This window comes from Phalangium opilio, unplaced genomic scaffold, assembly GCF_054372755.1.
Source record: "Phalangium opilio isolate 3A_F unplaced genomic scaffold, DU_Popi_V2 ptg000217l_1, whole genome shotgun sequence".
Taxonomy (NCBI): Eukaryota; Metazoa; Arthropoda; class Arachnida; order Opiliones; family Phalangiidae; genus Phalangium; species Phalangium opilio.
Window position 1 is genome coordinate 2,283,817 of NW_028324218.1, and position 18,504 is coordinate 2,302,320.

Here is an 18,504-nt window from a genome sequence, read left to right on the forward strand (position 1 = left end):
CCAAATTGCCCGGGGATTTTAAAAATAGGCAAAAATTGCCCGGGAATTTTAAAAATAGGCAAAAATTGCCCGGGGATTAAAAAATAGGCAAAAATTGCCCGGGGATTAAAAAATAGGCCAAATTGCCCGGGGATTTTTAAAAAATACCCCAAATTACCCGGGGATTTTTTAAAAAATAGCCCAAATTACCCGGGGATTTTTAAAAAATATCCCAAATTGCCCGGGGATTTTTAAAAAAATAGCCCAAATTGCCCGGGGATTTTTAAAAAATAGCCTAAATTGCCCCGGGGATTTTTAAAAAAATAGCCCAAATTGCCCGGGGATTAAAAAATAGGCCAAATTGCCCGGGGATTAAAAAATAGGCCAAATTGCCCGGGGATTTTTAAAAAATAGGCCAAATTGCCCGGGGATTTTTTAAAAAATAGCGCAAATTACCCGGGGATTTTAAAAATAGGCAAAAATTGCCCGGGAATTTTAAAAATAGGCAAAAATTGCCCGGGGATTAAAAAATAGGCAAAAATTGCCCGGGGATTAAAAAATAGGCCAAATTGCCCGGGGATTTTTAAAAAATACCCCAAATTACCCGGGGATTTTTTAAAAAATAGCCCAAATTACCCGGGGATTTTTAAAAAATATCCCAAATTGCCCGGGGATTTTTAAAAAAATAGCCCAAATTGCCCGGGGATTTTTAAAAAATAGCCTAAATTGCCCCGGGGATTTTTAAAAAAATAGCCCAAATTGCCCGGGGATTAAAAAATAGGCCAAATTGCCCGGGGATTAAAAAATAGGCCAAATTGCCCGGGGATTTTTAAAAAATAGGCCAAATTGCCCGGGGATTTTTTAAAAAATAGCGCAAATTACCCGGGGATTTTAAAAATAGGCAAAAATTGCCCGGGAATTTTAAAAATAGGCAAAAATTGCCCGGGGATTAAAAAATAGGCAAAAATTGCCCGGGGATTAAAAAATAGGCCAAATTGCCCGGGGATTTTTAAAAAATACCCCAAATTACCCGGGGATTTTTTAAAAAATAGCCCAAATTACCCGGGGATTTTTAAAAAATAGCCCAAATTACCCGGGGATTTTTAAAAAATATCCCAAATTGCCCGGGGATTTTTAAAAAAATAGCCCAAATTGCCCGGGGATTTTTAAAAAATAGCCTAAATTGCCCCGGGGATTTTTAAAAAAATAGCCCAAATTGCCCGGGGATTAAAAAATAGGCCAAATTGCCCGGGGATTAAAAAATAGGCCAAATTGCCCGGGGATTTTTAAAAAATAGGCCAAATTGCCCGGGGATTTTTTAAAAAATAGCGCAAATTACCCGGGGATTTTTAAAAAATATCCCAAATTGCCCGGGGATTTTCAAAAAAATAGCCTAAATTGCCCGGGGATTTTTAAAAAATAGCCTAAATTGCCCCGGGGATTTTTAAAAAATAGCCCAAATTGCCCGGGGATTTTAAAAAATAGGCCTTAATTGCCCGGGGGGATTTTTAAAAAAATAGGCCTTAATTGCCGGGGGGGGGATTTTAAAAAATAGGCCTTAATTGCCCGGGGAGATTTTAAAAAATAGGCCTTAATCTGAACATTTGCCAACACGTCAGTATGTCGCGACTCAACCTGAACAGTCTGGTCAAACGCAGCAGCATTCCCGAGCTCAAGCCCTCAGCAATGTGGGCAGGTGGTCACGATTTGGATGTTCATAGGATGGATTCGTTGGGTTAAGAAAGTCTCTCTCAAACATGAATAAAGTGTCCTTAAAAATTTTTCCTTTTTGTTATTTTCACTAAATTTTTCTATTCCATATAAATTTTATTCAATTGTCATTACGTTCCTAATAAATATGATATTTTGAAATTAATTCCGAGTGTTTTTAGTTTATTTAATGATAGAATCTACTTGTAAACGTTTTAGCCAATAGACAGTTTAGTGCGTTTGTACTTCCCGCGAAGGCCAATCAAAAAATTCCTCTAATTAATTAACCTATGCTAATTACAGAAAGAGAGAATATGAATCGCAGCTTTTAACCTCGGCGCTTTATTACGTGGTAAATTAAATCAAATCATTTAGGAAACATTAATTAGTTATCAAATTAATTAATTTAGGGTGCTCAACTTGAAAGAAAAACGGCTGAAGAAAGAATGCGTCAAATATCTCCTCAAGCTCAAACGTTTCTTTCAAGGCAACTTCCAAACGTTTAAATATACCAAGTGTTGCCACAAGGTAAATTCATTTCTTACCCACGCTTGTCGTCTTCTTTGAATATTAAGAGCAACTATGCCAATTCCTACGTTAAAAAAAAATTATTTACCGCATGGTCTTTTGAAATCAAACCCTTTTTCTAATTAATATCTGGATTTAATTAATTTTACCAAAAATAATAAGCAAATCCCGCAATGTTGCATGATTAATTTTAGAACTATTTTTACGCGAGCAATTAAAGACTAAATTATACAAATTTTATATAGTAATTTTAAGGTTAAATTAGTTAGTTTAATAATTTTTTTTAAGGAAATATTTATATAAACTTTAAAGTTCCAACTTCTCCCCCTGAAAACTGTTAAATTAATTGCGTCAAAAGTAAATAAAAACAAGTGTAAATAAGATGAAACAACAATTATTCTCACCCAAAATGCCTTTTTATCCCAGGGTTTTTGGCCAACATCAATTATGGGTTGCGCTGGTCCAATAATGGTCTTTCCAAGTCCATCACCTTCATTCCAACTTTGTTCCTTCATAATGCGTCTACCGAAACCCTGCAAGAACGTCAAAAAGGGTAAGTACGCAATTCCTTACCAACACTCTTCTTGGTACACTCACTTTCGCGTATCGTTCGAAACCACCAATTTTGCCCGTATCGCGTTGAAAATCGTTAGTGCCACTTCTTAAACTAGTTTCTTGCCTCATGGCCTTTGGCGTCTTTGTCACCAGCGCCTTAAGAAGTTAGGAAATATTTCTTGGACTTGTGATTGGATCTTAATTTACCTTGTTCGTAATAAATACTCATATCGACGTCATCGGCAGTTTTTTCATCAAACAATACTGGGCATCCGTGTAGGAAAGCAAACCAGATCCACCTTTTTCCCATTTGAGTTCAATCTCTTCTTCAAAGAGACGCTCTTTGGCGCGCTCTTGACTGCGTGTCACGTCATTATGTAGGCTTTCGTGACGTTCCCATTCTTTGCAAGTATCATTGTCGTCGTCACTCTGCCATTTATAAACTTATGGAAGCCTCAAGTAGTTACCCCTGATTGGCTAATATCCTCTAGCGGCGGTTCATCCTCTATCGGTTGTTGTTTCCTGTCCACGAACTTATCAGTAATTAGATGCAGGCTTGGAAATAAGGTTTATTTCTGAACTAGTCCTCCGGACCAGTGACCCCTGATGTCTTAAATACGAAACTGGTCCCAATTTAATTTTCTACTGGTCCCAGGACTTGTGGTCGTTCTCTCTTCCAAAAAAATCTCCCTCGGCTTAGGGTTGTATACACAACTGGACTCCTCGAGTCGAAATTTATGTTAAAATGAAAATAATTAAAGAGGTCCCCATAGCAATTTTTAATAAACTAGTCATTGGGAGCAGTGACCCGCGCGTTTTGAATAAAAAAAGTGCTCCAAGCTATTAATAAACTGGTTTTTGAGATGTCCCCTCGATGTCCTGACGAACTCGTGTTTTCCATCTTGGGTACTTCCTGTCCCATTCTCGGCTGTCCACTTTGGTCCATAATCGAATGGTACACTACTGTACTTTCGTTTGGCCCTCGATCGAGGGAATTCCAAGCCCAGTTTCCCAATTACCGAAGAAGGTAATCGGCATTGACGTATTAGATCCATGAAGACTTTAGTCGGGGTACCAACGTTTCCATTGGGCATACCAATAGGCGGGTGCATTTCAATTATAGTTTTTTAAAATAGGCATTTCACAAATATTACTTTTAAGCCCCATGACTCGAGTGCAAAATACGGCTAATAAGGAACTCCCTTACTTTGATGATCCAAATATATTTGATCCGCATATACAACATTTTAAACACCAGTATAAAAACCTTAGAGTTTCTAATACAATTAACGATTTATATTAGAATGATATCAAAAATAAAAGGGAAGACCGTTTCTTCATTTTTTGTTTGCATGTACTCCCGAGTGTTGCGGGTTGAAGTTTTACAGGCGCCCATAGGAAATATATGGAGTGAATTTCCCCTGGATGTCGGCTACCATTCGATTATTACGTTCATTTGAAAGTAAGAATATTACCAGTATTTTATCGACAAATAATGTTATATAATATTAGAAAAATTAACCGTAATTAATTTTTAATTTGCATGATGTTTCTAAAAACCGTATTTTCGTGGATTTCTCGCGATTGTGGTTCGTGAGAATGACTTATATGCAGCCCTTAGCGGCTCAGCCCTGGTTCACAGTAATTGAATTGGGGTGATCAACTTCCATCACCAGCAAGTTTTCGCCATTGGTTTTCGCCTTCCAAAGGACCAAAGCAGGCTCTTCGGGAAGCAAAGGCTCAAATTGGTAAGGTTGAATATTGAATTCTTCCTGACCATCATCCGAATTCGAATTTTCCTCACTCGATTCGCGAATTTCAAACAATCCTATTTACAAACAATCAATGAATCATAGTCGCCTTATCGGGGAAAACAAGTTGGCCGGTATTCCGCGGTTGGTTTGAATTTCAAAATATCTAAGGTACTTTTTACCTCTCCGTGTGACGTAGTCCAGGAGAGGTTCTGTAACGGCCGTGTCTGTGTGTGTGTGTGTGTGTCTGTGTGTCTGTGTGTCTGTCCGTTGTTACACCCACGTGACCGCGTTCGCAGTTTCCAAATCGGAGCAAACGTGTTCGCCATTTCCGAACTGCATTCACAGTCACGGAAACGGCTCCTCTACTTGAGTTCTCACACCACCATCTTCTGGTCCTCGTCCATTCCACTTGGACACCAGTCTGTACATACTGGCTACTAATCACCACCATCTTCTGGTCTTTGTCCAACCCACTTGGACACCAGTCTGTACATACTGGCTACTAATCACCACCATCTTCTGGTCTTTGTCCAATCCACTTGGACACCAGTCTGTACATACTGGCTCCTAAACACCACCATCCACTAGTCTTCCGTCTATTCCACATAGACACCAATCTGTATCATTGGCTTCTAACACCACCATCCACTGATCTTCCGTCTATTCCACATAGACACCAATCTGTATCATTGGCTTCTACTCCATTATCATCGTTTGGTTTTAGGATATACGCGGCGATCAGCTAGGGTTACGAGAAACGTCTAGCCTCCCTAAGGTGGGATCGCCACCAAAGGTTTTCGCAATTGCGCTTTTTCCTTACTATTATAATGGAAACGAATCGTATATATACCCCAAAATTTGAAGAAAGTGGGCAAGAGGGGTACCCTTCACTTTAAACGTCAATATTAGCAAAGTTTGAGATGATATTAGGTATAACGTTATTTTAAACGATTTAACTATTATTAATATTAATTATTGAAGATTAAAATAATTAAAAATAATTATATTTATTTAAATATTAAGGATAAACCTCTCGTGCAAAGAGAGAGATTATCATCGCCTCCTATATCTACCAAGGCCCGTGCATGCGATATATTTCATTCATTGCCTCCTATATCTATCAAGGCCCGTGCATTGCGATATATTTTCCAAAACAACAACCAAAATGGGAAGCTCCTCTCAGAAACATAATAATTTCTTTTCTCTGTATATGAAATGAAAATATGGATAATATTGCGCTCCTTGTTTAATGGTATCAATCTTTGCCTGTCTATTAATATTTTACGTAGTAGTAATACGTTTTTAGCGAAGTCTAGAGAGGATAGACATAAGCGAGATTGTTTCGGAAAACAAATACTGCTTCCACTAATGGGTTTCTACTCCTTGTTACTCTTGTTGTCTGTGTGTGTCCGTCCATTGTTACACTAGTGCGTCGCGTTAGCAGTTAGCCTTGTGTTGATGTGTTAAGAAATCATACAGAACCTTAATATTCCCTTTTTCCATAATATAAAGTGAATATGTGGAAGTATTTTTCGTAATTATGATGCATTTAGTACTTTTGTAGCTTTAAAGCTCTGTTTCATTTTGATATTCCAAAGATGTTTTTTTAATATTGTTATTTGAAATGGCTGTTTATATATTGCTTAAGCTATACTACATCTGTATATAGCATAATCCTTGGTTTAGTGATTTCATGAAGCAAACTAAGACCTAGACTCCGGCGTGTATAACAAGTACTATCCGCAGTAGGCTTAGTGAAACAAAGAGTAAATAATTGAGGCTTTGATTTTCGTGTCTGAAATGAACAGACATCAACGTTTCAGAGTGAGCCGAAAGTTAAATACACTCTTAAATAATAATAATAAGATTAGTAAAAGGGCTAATGGTAAACGGGTAGTATCTACAGACTTATTATTCTCTTTATGGTGCGCATTGACTATTAGTGCGTCTAGCTACAATTTAGCTTTGGTGTTATTTAACGTTAACATTCATGTTGGCAAACTAAGTATATTGTTGAGGTGAGGTGAGACGAGACGATAGTGTTTACACTGCAAACCAGTTGTGAATGTAGCTTTCAGAATATAGGGTAAACAGCTGAAGCGTAGACTTCATTTCCTGTTCTTTTCCCCATTGACTGATTTCCATGTGTCCAAGATTTATCCTTATTGGATGTGAAATGTCGCCTGCTTTACTGTACATTCGCTATGTTTGGAATACTGCTTCAATATTTCGTAAATTTTTACTTCAAAAAAGTGAAATAATTCCATATCTAGGTAAATACGTTTGTAGTAGTAGACCTCTTGACACGGAGAGGTAATATTTTGGTTTTCCCAACTTGTCTTAATTTTAAACGTTTTAATTCGATTTTTTTTTGGCACACATAATTTTAGGCACATTTTTTTTACCTAAAACTGCCCTCATCATGTACTAGTCGGAAAACATTGAGAGTATCCCTTTAATATTTTATTTTGGCCTATTTTCACCTACTTTGATTGGATTAGAATAAAAATTAATTGACCTGACTTTTTTATGAAACGTTTCTCCGAAAATTTGGATTCCCTTAAAAAACTGGAAAAGGAGAATGTTTCTTATGTTGAAAGGAATTTAAAATTAGAAGAAGTAAGATCCTTAATATTTTATTTTGGCCTATTTTCCCCTACTTTGATTAGATTAGAATAAAAATTAATTCACCTCACTACTTTCGAAACGTTTAAATAGGAATTAAGCAACTGCTACAAGTATTTTTTTATAAGGCGCGAAACGAAGACCTACGCGCCATTCATTACGTCACGTGCAAAGGTCACGTGGGATAAAACGGGTGCCGCCCCGAGATACCTCTCTCACTGTCACTGAATAAAATAGTTCCCTTATTATTAGGTCATATTTGAATGATAAATCAGTAAAAATAGATTTAAAATTTATTATAAAAATCGAAACTTATCTCGTTTGTACGCAAAACTATGATGTAAATTAAATATCACGTGTAATTAGTTTTTTATAATAAATTATCTCGACCAATAGGAATAGAGTACCTCGCCTCCGTCGGCTTTCGCGCGCTGGGCAAGCTTTGCTTTTGTCTACAGACTTCAAGTTAAAGACATTTTTGGGGTGGCTTCGTCCGTAGCGGCTGTCAGTTCGTGGTGTAGTAGTTTATTTTTAGACGCCGGTGTTCAAGTGCGGCTGTCATTTGCGGCAAAACGACAGATATTCGTATAGGTTTTACCTGGTGTTGCGTTCTCTACCTTTTCGGCGCTAGTTACACCTGTCAGTTCAGACTAAACCAGTAAGCCTTGTGTAGCTTTATAGTGCATCGTACGGTTTTACCTGAAATAAACCTGCGCAACTTTACTTAGCATCATTGTGCGGTAAAATAAACCCCCAAACTACGGTTCATTATCCGTGAGTAAACCGTTTTTGTGTTTTTAAAAGGGTGTGCTTTGTCTCTAGACGCGTTTTTAGGGTTTCTTTTGTACGGCTTTTTGGCAAGATTGATTCATAGGTACGTGAGAACAATGTCAAAAATTAGGTTTAGCTCTTAGCCCTAGACATTGTCTTGTCTCTTATCCCCTCGTGTTATGACCCCCCCCTTTGTCAAAGACCTTGGATATAATATTGTAGGCCTGCAATAGGTAAAAATATAAAGTAGGAGGAGCTAATTGAAAAATATAACAAATTGTCACGAGTCAAGTTCAAAGTCTGGAGAAATGACGCTCGCGCTCAAATTCGTAAGATCTTGGAAAGAATGCGCGTGAGGAAATTTGTTTTCTTGCAATAAGATATTGTGAAAAAATTCTACATCCATGGCTTAACAATAAAAAACCAGGCTCACGTCACGTGCAAAATCGCGCGCAACTGTGATGACGATTTCTTATTTTTTAACAAGTTATATAATCACCTATTTTTTTTACGGTTTCCCAAAAACTTGGTGGGTACATGTACGCGTAAGGTGAACATCCGTTTCGACCAAACAACCCACTATTTAGGCCTAGCGAACTCTCATCAATTTTATAAGTTGCGTGTGTTGTTTTTTTATGCCAAGACTCGCCGAAGATATACTTCGTAATTAAGGAATTCCATTGGGGTATGAATTGGGAATATTTTTATTTTCGAATTTTTAAGTTAGGCTTAGAGAAATTGTCGATTTTTTTTTATGTTTTTAAATATTTGGCTTCATGAAAAGGTTTCTCAATGCTCCTAGGAGCGTATCAATACGCTTGGTTTTATCTGCAAGCGTGTGACACTGTCATTTGATTTACTTAAGATTCTAAAGATTAAAAAAAACCGGGGGAAATACTTAACTGTGTTGGGGCTAACGAAGGGTTTAAAAATTGTAACCGAGGGGCTACTCACTTCGGAATTGATAGTTTACACACATGGAGGATTCATACCATTTACACCAGGAGGCAGGGCTACCTTAAGGACAAAAGCAGACGGGTTTCTGTCCTCCAGGTAGCTTGGCCTTCTGGTGATTGGTGTAAATGAATCCTCCATGTGTGTAAACAAGTTATTAGTAGATGCAAATTATGAATTCATAGTGACAGACTAAAGTGTTTTGCTTTTGTTACTTCCATTCAGATTGGACAAAATGCGTGATATCATTCTTACAAAATATTTTTAAATGATTATACCCCCAAGAACATTTGAGAAGGGTTCTTTCGGGAACTGATGTAGTGTTTCTCAGTAGAACTATTGATACCCTTTAAAAGGGGAGGTTGGGCTACTTGGTGGACAAAGTGTAGTACCAAGTAGCCTAGCCTCCTGGTGTAATGGTATCAATCCTCCTAGTCTGAAAACGATGTTACAGTTATCATAACAGCCAAAAACTAGACGCTGAAATAGGCTAATGGCACATCATGTTATTGCTTCATACAGTCAAACTTGGAGCACTTTCCATGTTCTATAATTTAAGTAGACCTAATTTTACTTGAGTCATTCACTCTGTCAAATGAGTTCAGACCCACGACCTTTTCAAAAACCTTTTCATTAGCTTATTAAACCAATGTATCGCTTCTGATTGGAGTGTATAGCCCCTCTTTTTTCTAAAGGAAATCTTGTACCTTTGAAAAATTTTGGGTTTTCTGGTTGGGTTTGTAGATGCTGCAAAATGCTTAGATTTATAAAAGGGAAAGGACATCAGCCTAGCGCTGAAAGGTTGTTGAAGTTACAAAAGGAGTTGTCTCAATTTTCAAAGGTATTGTGGTATTTTGAGGGGATTAAGTGATATGAAACTTTTTACTGAGAAATTTCAACAAACAGACCATAGCACACGGCTTCCCACATCGCCCAAGTGCATTAGCATGGGACCCGAAATTAAAATTAACGGCTATTGGTACCCGTAATGGGCAAATTAGGGTTTATGGGAAACCAGGTGTGGAATTTAGTAATCAACACGAAAATGAAGCTGCCGTTACTCGTATTCAGTTCTTGGAAAATCAAGTCCGTAGTCTATGTTTTAGTCTTTTAGCAATTCGGAGACTAGTTTTGTTATTAAATTATTTTTAATTGGACTTTAGGGAAGGTTAATTACCCTTCTTGATGATAGTACTTTACATTTGTGGCAAATTGATGTTAAAAATGATAAATCCGTCTTAATTGAAGTTAAAGAGTTAGATTTAGAGAAGCGGTAAGTTAAATTTTGTGGCTAGAAGACAGTAGTTGAAGTTTAAACATTACCTTTTACAGTAAGTGATATCTAGTTTATTAGGGAGAAGGTATCAGATGCCTAAGTATTCGCGCGCCATAGTCCCAGTCCCCCTTTCAAAATACAAAACGGGGGGGGGACGTAAAAGGAGGACGGACTATTTCGCCTCTCCTCAGTCGGAAAATACGTAATTTTCGTCATTCGCGTCGCGCTGACGTGCACGAGTTTTCAAGAACCAATGAGATGCTGGTTGTAATTTAGAGGCGGCGGGGATTAACTCCGGACCTACGTTTGTAATCCTGGAGTTAAAGCTGGAAATGTGCCGAATTTATACCTTCTCCCTAGTAAACTAGATATCACTTCTTGCCTTGAATCTATTTTTTTTTTTTTAATCATTATTCTCTAAATTTTCACAAGAACGTAATGTTAGTACAGAAAATGATTATTGTGAACGCAATATTTAAACTTCAAATTATTAGCTTCAGCTAAAATATTTTTAAGTATTTGGGCACTAATTAAAATATTTTAGGCTACAAAAAGTATCCGCGACTTGCGTACGGTCCAATAATGAGCAGCTATGGTTGGGAACCGAATCGGGCAACATTTACACTCTCGATGTATTGAAATTGAAGGTTCTTGAGGAAAAACTTATTTGCCAGGATGTAGTTATGCACAGGTATCTTATCCTTATCGTCCAGGACTCTTCAATAAGACTTAAACAAACGAACTTTCTAGCGTTCCCGACGACTTTAAAGTCAACCCTGGCGCGGTTGAAGCCATTTCGCAACACCCAGCCGATTCGGATAAGATTTTAATTGGTTATAATCGCGGTTTAATCGTCTTGTGGGATTGTACTAAAATGGCTGTTGAAAGTACTTTTGTGGGCAATCAACAGCAGTTGGAGTCCATTTCGTGGAGCAGGAATGGAAAGTCTTTTATTAGTGCCCATAATGATGGCAGCTATATTACGTGGGATGTTTCCGATCCATCCAAACCAAAGGAAAAGCCTCAATGGCCTTATGGTCCATTTCCTTGCAAATCCATCACGAAATTGGTGTTGAATGCTGGGGAAGACGGGTACAGTTGTTAATTATTGATCTATAAGTATTTCGGGTTGGGTTTTAAAGGTTATTTTAAATGAAATTAGGGATGATTTCATCGTATTTACGGGTGGTATGCCTCGCGCCAGTTATGGCGACCGACATACTTTGTCCATAATCGGTGGTGAAAAACACCAAGTTCTCGATTTTACTTCCAAAGTTGTTGACTTTTTTACGATAGATGATGATGGTAATATCAAAATAATCTCTTATTTAGCCGCCTATTAGTTAAAACTAATGACTTAAGTTAATTTTGCAGAATTAGGTAGCCCCAAAGCTTTAATAGCTTTAGCCGAAGAGGAGATAGTTGTAATTGATCTATTATCGGAAGGGTTTCCCCAATTCCGTCTCTCTTACCTATCCAGTCTTCATTCTTCCGCTATTACCTGTTGGCAACATTGTGGCGATGTACCCGAAGAGTTATGGAATAAAATTGTCGAAGCCAGAAAGAAACAGACTGCTGATGAACAGCGGGTAACTTTCCTACAAGCTCTTTCAGACGATAAAAATTCCCGTTTGGAGACGGAATTAGAATTACAAAATAATCCAAGTTCTTCGAATTCATCCGAGATGGACTCTATGGAGGATATCCTAGACAGTCTTATAGTTTGGGTAAGTCTTGGCTTTTTGTTAATGCAAGGAAGTTGAAGGAAGGAAGATTAGAATGGCCCTTTAATAATAAGACCTGTATAAAATAATCTACCAGTTTTTGTGTGATTAATATGATCTCTTCCAAACTTAATAAATCATATACCAAATGAAAGCTCACGCCTTCCTCTATTCATTGCACACAGTGTGCGCAAACAATAATTAACATTAAAAAAACTAATTATATATATAGCAGTGCCAAAGGCTTTGCCGGGACTCGCTGTGATGATACACGCAGCGGCGCCGCACTTAACCAAACCAAACCTACCCTAAAATAACGTGTAAATTATGTAAAAATAAAATAATTTATGCGCAATGAATTTTGTTAAAATTACCTTAAATCATAGATTTTAGCTTTGGTTTGGTTTTATTAGGTTAGGTGCGTTTTGTATTTTTAAAAATGCGATTCTTTGATCACTGAAACTTCGAATGTTTGAAGCTATATTTATATTCATTTTTTGGTAACGGGCGTGCGTGTATCATCACAGCGAGTCCCGGCAAAGTCTTTGGCACTGTTAAATATATAATTAGTTTTTTAATGTTAATTATTGTTTGCGCTCACTATAATGGTGTGCAATGAATAGAGGAAGGCGTGAGCTTTCATTTGGTATATGATTTATTAAGTTTGGAAGAGCAGGGGCTATTCTTAAATTTTGCCAAACTGATCACATATTGATTAGAAAATATTTAAAATTAAATCCCTTATTAGATCAAATCATTCCAAGTTCAAGCGCCTCACAGCACCGCTTTTGAACTGTCCGATGGAGTAGCACTGGCACAGGTGCTGGCTCAAATGTAAATACACGTTAGTGCTTGCTTAAAAATATTCAACTTTTCATATAATCCTCTTAATAAACTACAGTGAGCCAAAATATTTCAATTCCAATTGGCTTGTTCGCATCAAAAAGGCCTCTTTTTTTAAGCTAGAAAATAATATTGAAATTGTTAAAGATGAAAATAAAGCGTTACTGCTTAAACTTGAAGAGCTTCGCGAGAAGCTTAAACATTCCGAAAATCTACACGATCCTAGGTTCGTTAGAGACTTTAGGAATTTATTTCTTAATTAATTTTTCTATTTAATTTATTTAAGGAAGGTCGGAGTTCACAGCCAAAGACGGAGATTTCGGAAAGGACATGAGGAGTAAGCCCATGCATAATCCTCGTCATATGGACAAGTTCGCCATGATTTCCACTCAACGCGATCGTCCTAATTGCGAGGAGTTGTACGAGACGTTCAAGAGGGTTTGCGGACCCATGAAGATGAATGTCGCCGCTCCAAAAATGTAATTTAATTGATTTTTAATTAATTAATAGTACTTAATTTTTAATTTGTAGTATTCGCGTCGCGTCTGCAAAAACTTTTATCTTATACTTTTAATTGTAATTAATAATTAATTAATAATAAAATTTAATTTTTAATTATTTTAGTATGAGCGTCAGTGACGACAGAACTACGTCATTCCTCAACGCTATCAAAGACGCGATTAAAATGGGCGCCACCCTTATCGTGGCCATTGTGCCAAATAACAAAGCGGATCGTTATGACGCCATCAAGAAACTTTGTTGCATCGAATGCCCTGGTCATTATTTAATTTAATTAAGTTAATTAAATTAACCTCGTCAATTATTAACCATTTTTTTAACAGTTCCTTCTCAAGTCGTCGTAAGCCGAACATTATCGAAGAAACAAATGTTGATGTCAGTGGCGACTAAAATCGCCATTCAGATTAATTGCAAGTTAGGAGGGGAGGCTTGGGCCCTGACCATTCCTTTGAAACAAAGGACCATGATTTTGGGCATTGATACTTACCACGATTCCTCGGTAAAAGGGAGATCGGTCGGCGGACTCGTTGCTTCCATGAATGAACTATTCACCTGTTGGGCGAGTCGAGTGGCTTTCCATAATAATCGGGAGGAATTGTCCTCCCAGTTGAGGGCCAATTTCGTCATCTTGCTTAAGAAGTACCATGGAATTAATAAGGATACGCCTGATTTGATTATCGTTTATCGCGACGGACTTTCCGATGGAGAGTTGGAGTATGCCAAGGAGTATGAGGTGAAACAGTTGCTGGCTGCTTATGCCGATGTTACCGGAGGGAACAAAGTTCCTAGATTCGCTTTTGTCGTCGTGAATAAGAGGATTAGTACGCGTTTCTTTACCAATGGAAGGGGACAATATGATAATCCGCCGCCTGGGACTATTGTTGATACCGAAGTGACCAAACCGGAGCGGTAATTATTATTTTTCATCATTTCTTCATTAATTAGCGGGTTCATACAAACAGGGAAAACCTTTCTTGTTATTGCTTTGAACTTAATTGGTGGTTTTGTTTTAATTCTTCTGTTTTAGATATGATTTCTACCTGATCTCACAAAGCATTCGTCAGGGTACTGTCTCTCCGACACTCTTCAATGTTATTGAGGATACAACTGGTTTGAAACCTGATCACATGCAGAGAATCGCTTACAAGTTGACCCACATGTACGTCAATTGGCAAGGAACCATCAGAGTCCCCGCTCCTTGTCAATACGCTCATAAATTGGCTTTCTTAGTCGGCCAATCCTTGCACAGAGAACCCGCTGATATTCTCTGTAACCAGTTGTTTTTCCTTTAAAGGACGACCAAAAAAAAACAATCGATGGTATTGTCAGATAAGTACTGCTACTTAACTGTCAGTTAAGTACCATCCTCATTTCCCCTTTTTTATTTTTTAAATGAAGAAAAAAGTTCTTTCTTCGATAATTTTTCCGTTTAAAATGTTCCTATTTCCAATTTATTAACGTAAGGTAAAAATCGGGTGTTTTTTTGTTTTCGGTTTAAAACTTAAGTCAAAATATTGAGTCACTGACTTCCCTTTCCCTCCCTGATTTTTTTACAATTACATTTTGATACTTTAAAAAAAAAAAAAACTCATTTTTGAACGAGTCTCCTTCTCCGATACTTCAGTATTATTTTCGGTTATTTTTCTATAAACATTCCAAATATGGTCATATGATCTTAATTTTGTTTTTCAGTTTTATTTAGTGATTTTTTTATGTTCCTGTGCATGTTAATAAGACTTAACACATTAAACTCAAAATATTAAGTGCCTTAAAAGTTAAAACACACACCAAAAGAGTGCCAACTACGAACTTGTCGAAATCAAAAACTACCTCGTGTATTATTATTGTTGCCAAATACTGAAGTTGTTGTTCGGAGTTTTTTCTTCGATAATAAAATTTTGTTTGTGTTTATTGTAAAAACTTTAGTAAAGGTTAAAAGTTTCATGAAAAATCCGATTTCTTAATTAAAAATTAGGCCTAATATCCTCGTGGGTTAATGACAAAGGCTTAGCGAATAGTTAAACTGTTTATATTTATATGGGTTAATGACAAAGGCTTAGCTAATATTGTATGTTTTAATATAATATATAGTTTAAATCACAGAATAGAATAGGCTTAATGAAATCTATTATTCGGTCATTCAACAGCTGTAATTAATTAGTCTTTTATTCTAATTAGTAGATAATTAGTTCGTAGCCAATATCCGCGCGAAATTATGAAATTCGGAACAAAATCTTAATATTTTAATATAATTTACATTACATTACAGAATAGGCTTAACCGTATCCGTCATTATATCATTCTACAGCTGAGACTAATTATTCTATTACTCTAATTAGTTAATTAGTTTCTACTTTGAAGCCAATATCCGCTCGGAATTATGAATCTTAACTAATATAATAAATAATTTACAGATTAGGCTTAAGCTTAACCATATTTATTATTTTATTATTCTACATTTGTAATTAATTAAGACTCATACTCTTAATTTAGTAGTTAATTAGTTTCTATATTGTAGCAAATATCCGCGTCTAATATTTTAATATAATATTTACATTATAGTCGGAATAGGCTTGTCTATAAATAATGGGAGTTAACTTTTGACTTATCTTATCTCGCTATTGTATACAATGTTTCAAGTCTTTAACTTTATAGCCAATAAGATAAAAGTTTATCGCTTCCGGCTATAAGATATGTCCATGATTCTAGTTATAGTTTGCGACTAGTACTCAGTCCAAACCGGACCCATCCCGGCCCTCCGCCATTTTAATTTGTAACGTGGGACGCATGGGATAGACGTACCACGTCAGTTATACCAACTTACCACCAATAAATCTATATTAAGTTTTATAATCTTCGTAAGTTAATTAAAATGAAATTTGATCATAATATAATTTATTAAATTAAGCTTATAAGCTGTAATTGCTTTTAATTTTTTAGAGTTAAAGTATGGATAACAATCCTCCACCGGCGGCGGCGGCGGTTCCGGGACGCGCTCGAGCGAGGGCAAGAGGTCAGCCTCCAGCCGAACCAGCTCGTAGACCCACTGATGTCCCCGTTATGGCACAAGTACCTGTTCCACAAGCGGTTGTTGCGGCTGCACAACCCTTAATTACATCAGGCTCAGGGAGAGCTTTACACAGGGGCGGAGGAGCGCAATCTGTACGACCCGCCGAAGCGTCCTTAGAAGCTGGAATGCAACAAATCTCTTTAGGAGACCGATCTATTGGTCGCGGGGCAATGCGGGTACGACCAGCCGCTATGGCTGAAGCGAATCTCAGTCCAAATATAAGATATCAACGGAGGAACCATCGTCTAGCCATTGGGTCCAGTCATTAGTGGCACACAGTAAGTTTGTAAGGCAAGAACGGCGGGGGAGGAAACCATGCTGGGCTGGGGTGAAGAAGGAGGTACGATCGAGGAAGGATTTTAACTGTTCATGGACCAAGTGTTCACATATTTTGGAAACTTGGTTAAGGGAACTAATGGGACGATAATTGGATGGGTCTGTTCTGGAGCCCTTTTTGTGTATGGGGGTCAAATTGGCTTCTTTCCACACCGTAGGAACACGACTCGTGTAAAAAGAATTCGTAATAAGGAGATAAGTGGGAAGGGACAACGTGGACACGAGTTGCCGCAAAAGGTTTGGATGGATACCGTCGGAACCCGGGGATTTGCAAATATTCAATTGGGAGAAGAGTCGCGGAATGTCGCAAGGGTCACACACGAAAGAGTTGAGGGTTTGAGGAGGGGCAATAGGTATTGGGGGGGACCGGTAAGCTAGGGCAGGCTAAGGACTGAACTGTAGAGGCAAAATAGTCGTTAAGAACGGTAGCAGCTTCGGGAACTGTGGTTGTGCGAGAACCATCAGGATAAGTTAGTTGGAGGAGTTTGAAGTGACATTTGCGGAAGCTATTTATTTGGGAGTAGAAGGACTTAGGGTTTTTATGAATAAGCCGTACAAGTGAGTTCTCGTAACGACGCCGTTCATTGCGATAATGTGTAGTGTGCGCGTTGCGAGCCGCACAATAGTCGCCACGAAGTTTTATCAATGTGGATGAGGAGGCTGCACGTTTCTTTGCATTGCGTAAACGAAGCCAGGCCTTGGCTTTGTAAGAGCGACTTAAGTGGGTGCGCTGAGCTACCGAGACAGTTACACGTGGTTTTTGAATATAAATTAGGCTTAGCCATTTTCATTTATTTATGGGTTAGATTTCAGGGTATGTGGTTTTGAAAAACGTTTATTGTTTTAGAATCTTACCTTTACAGTGAATATTGTTTTTTTATTTGAATATATATTGTTATGTTTGTACCTTTATGTAGTTGCGGTTTTTAAAAGAGGCGCCAAATTCCTGGAGTTTTCATTGGTTGGTTAGTTTTACCCAAAATCGCTGGTAAAAGATGGATTTATAAAATGTTTTTAGGCTTAAAAAATCATTATTTTTATAAATTAAACGTTCATCTGAGCAATTTGGGTGAAAATAAAAAATAAATAGTTATTTTAACTGATAAATGACGTATATAATTTTTAAAATACGCGGTTGAGAATGAGCGGGAAATATCCACCAATCAACTGTTTGGTTGTGTTTTCAGTACTGCGCGCGCATCACGAGACAACTGTTTCCCGGGGAGGGGGCGTGATCTCACCCGTTTCGGTTACACGTGACACTGTCAGTGATCCCGCGCTGGCTAGCTTTATCAAAGAGAGTATAGGCCGGGAGTGTGGCGCACTCCTGTAAGCCAGGCTTCTGGGCGGCAAAGTTTGAGGGAATACGACACATGTCGGCGATCCTACCCTATAGGTGCCGACTGTCCCGTGTCCGCCGGAGGTGACTTACCCCAATTCCACCTTCCGTCACCTCCCAAGTAAACCTCATTTCCTTCCCTGTTTACACACATACGACCTAGCGGCCCCCGTCAGTGTTGGGCCGCGTAGGGTCTCACGCTCACTTCTTCCTGGTGCTCAAGGCCTCACGGCTAAGCACTAGTGTACGTTGGTGGACAAAAAAAAAAAAAAAAAAAAAAAGAGAGTATAGGGGAGGAGTGGAAAGAGGGGCAAAACTTGTCTCGCTTTTCTACCGCGCATCTTCAATGCGCAGTACCGAGGCATTTCCGTTTGAGACATTAAATGGTATCGTAGGTGGCGCTATTGAGCCGGAAACTCCCTCGTACCGCTAGCCTTGCCGCTAGTATAATTTAAGCGAGACATAACTATTTACGCTTGTGGAGCGGGGGGGCTTCCACTCCTCCCTTATATTCTCTGTGG

The 18,504-nt window shown here is 38.0% G+C and overlaps 3 protein-coding genes across 4 annotated transcripts; 2 read left to right on the forward strand and 1 right to left on the reverse strand.

Annotated features, from left to right (window-relative positions):
- Positions 1–1,531: 1,531 nt before the first annotated feature.
- On the reverse strand, positions 1,532–4,514 carry LOC149615583 (G patch domain-containing protein 3-like). Its single transcript, XM_089856959.1, has 3 exons — positions 2,815–4,514; positions 2,622–2,750; positions 1,532–2,551 (listed from the first exon to the last, which is right to left on the reverse strand). The coding sequence occupies exons 1-3, from the start codon at positions 2,899–2,901 to the stop codon at positions 2,513–2,515; spliced, it is 255 nt and encodes an 84-aa protein (XP_089713085.1). The 5' UTR covers positions 2,902–4,514; the 3' UTR covers positions 1,532–2,512.
- Positions 2,633–15,189, forward strand: LOC149615584 (uncharacterized). The gene is made up of 14 exons (XM_089856899.1): positions 2,633–2,770; positions 9,621–9,717; positions 9,783–9,962; positions 10,040–10,149; positions 10,697–10,843; positions 10,903–11,244; positions 11,315–11,457; positions 11,527–11,879; positions 12,625–12,710; positions 12,778–12,945; positions 13,010–13,198; positions 13,344–13,495; positions 13,562–14,147; positions 14,266–15,189. Exons 2-14 carry the CDS (start codon positions 9,631–9,633, stop codon positions 14,528–14,530), a joined length of 2,808 nt encoding a protein of 935 aa, XP_089713025.1. The 5' UTR covers positions 2,633–2,770; positions 9,621–9,630; the 3' UTR covers positions 14,531–15,189.
- A 792-nt stretch (positions 15,190–15,981) lies between these two features.
- On the forward strand, positions 15,982–18,261 carry LOC149615585 (uncharacterized). Of its 2 annotated transcripts, none has more exons than XM_089856951.1 (3): positions 15,982–16,096; positions 16,179–16,590; positions 17,562–18,261. In XM_089856951.1, the coding sequence occupies exon 2, from the start codon at positions 16,188–16,190 to the stop codon at positions 16,575–16,577; it is 390 nt and encodes a 129-aa protein (XP_089713077.1). In that variant the 5' UTR covers positions 15,982–16,096; positions 16,179–16,187; the 3' UTR covers positions 16,578–16,590; positions 17,562–18,261. The 2 variants fall into 2 exon arrangements, with proteins under 2 accessions (XP_089713077.1, XP_089713078.1); XM_089856952.1 differs by having other exon boundaries at positions 15,983–16,096; positions 16,179–16,586.
- Positions 18,262–18,504: the final 243 nt, after the last annotated feature.

What these genes read in the sequence shown, in the direction of transcription:
- LOC149615583 (XM_089856959.1), bottom strand. Translation starts at nt 2,901, where the DNA reads ATGAGGCAAGAAACTAGTTTAAGAAGTGGCACTAACGATTTTCAACGC. An exon ending in GTTTCGAACGATACGCGAAA is followed by an intron (nt 2,751 to 2,814) that starts GTGAGTGTACCA and finishes ACGTTCTTGCAG; the next exon opens with GGTTTCGGTAGACGCATTAT. An exon ending in GGGATAAAAAGGCATTTTGG is followed by an intron (nt 2,552 to 2,621) that starts GTGAGAATAATT and finishes TTAATTTAACAG; the next exon opens with TTTTCAGGGGGAGAAGTTGG.
- LOC149615584 (XM_089856899.1), top strand. Translation starts at nt 9,631, where the DNA reads ATGCTTAGATTTATAAAAGGGAAAGGACATCAGCCTAGCGCTGAAAGG. An exon ending in GCACAGGTGCTGGCTCAAAT is followed by an intron (nt 12,711 to 12,777) that starts GTAAATACACGT and finishes AATAAACTACAG; the next exon opens with TGAGCCAAAATATTTCAATT. An exon ending in AATGTCGCCGCTCCAAAAAT is followed by an intron (nt 13,199 to 13,343) that starts GTAATTTAATTG and finishes TAATTATTTTAG; the next exon opens with TATGAGCGTCAGTGACGACA.
- LOC149615585 (XM_089856951.1), top strand. Translation starts at nt 16,188, where the DNA reads ATGGATAACAATCCTCCACCGGCGGCGGCGGCGGTTCCGGGACGCGCT.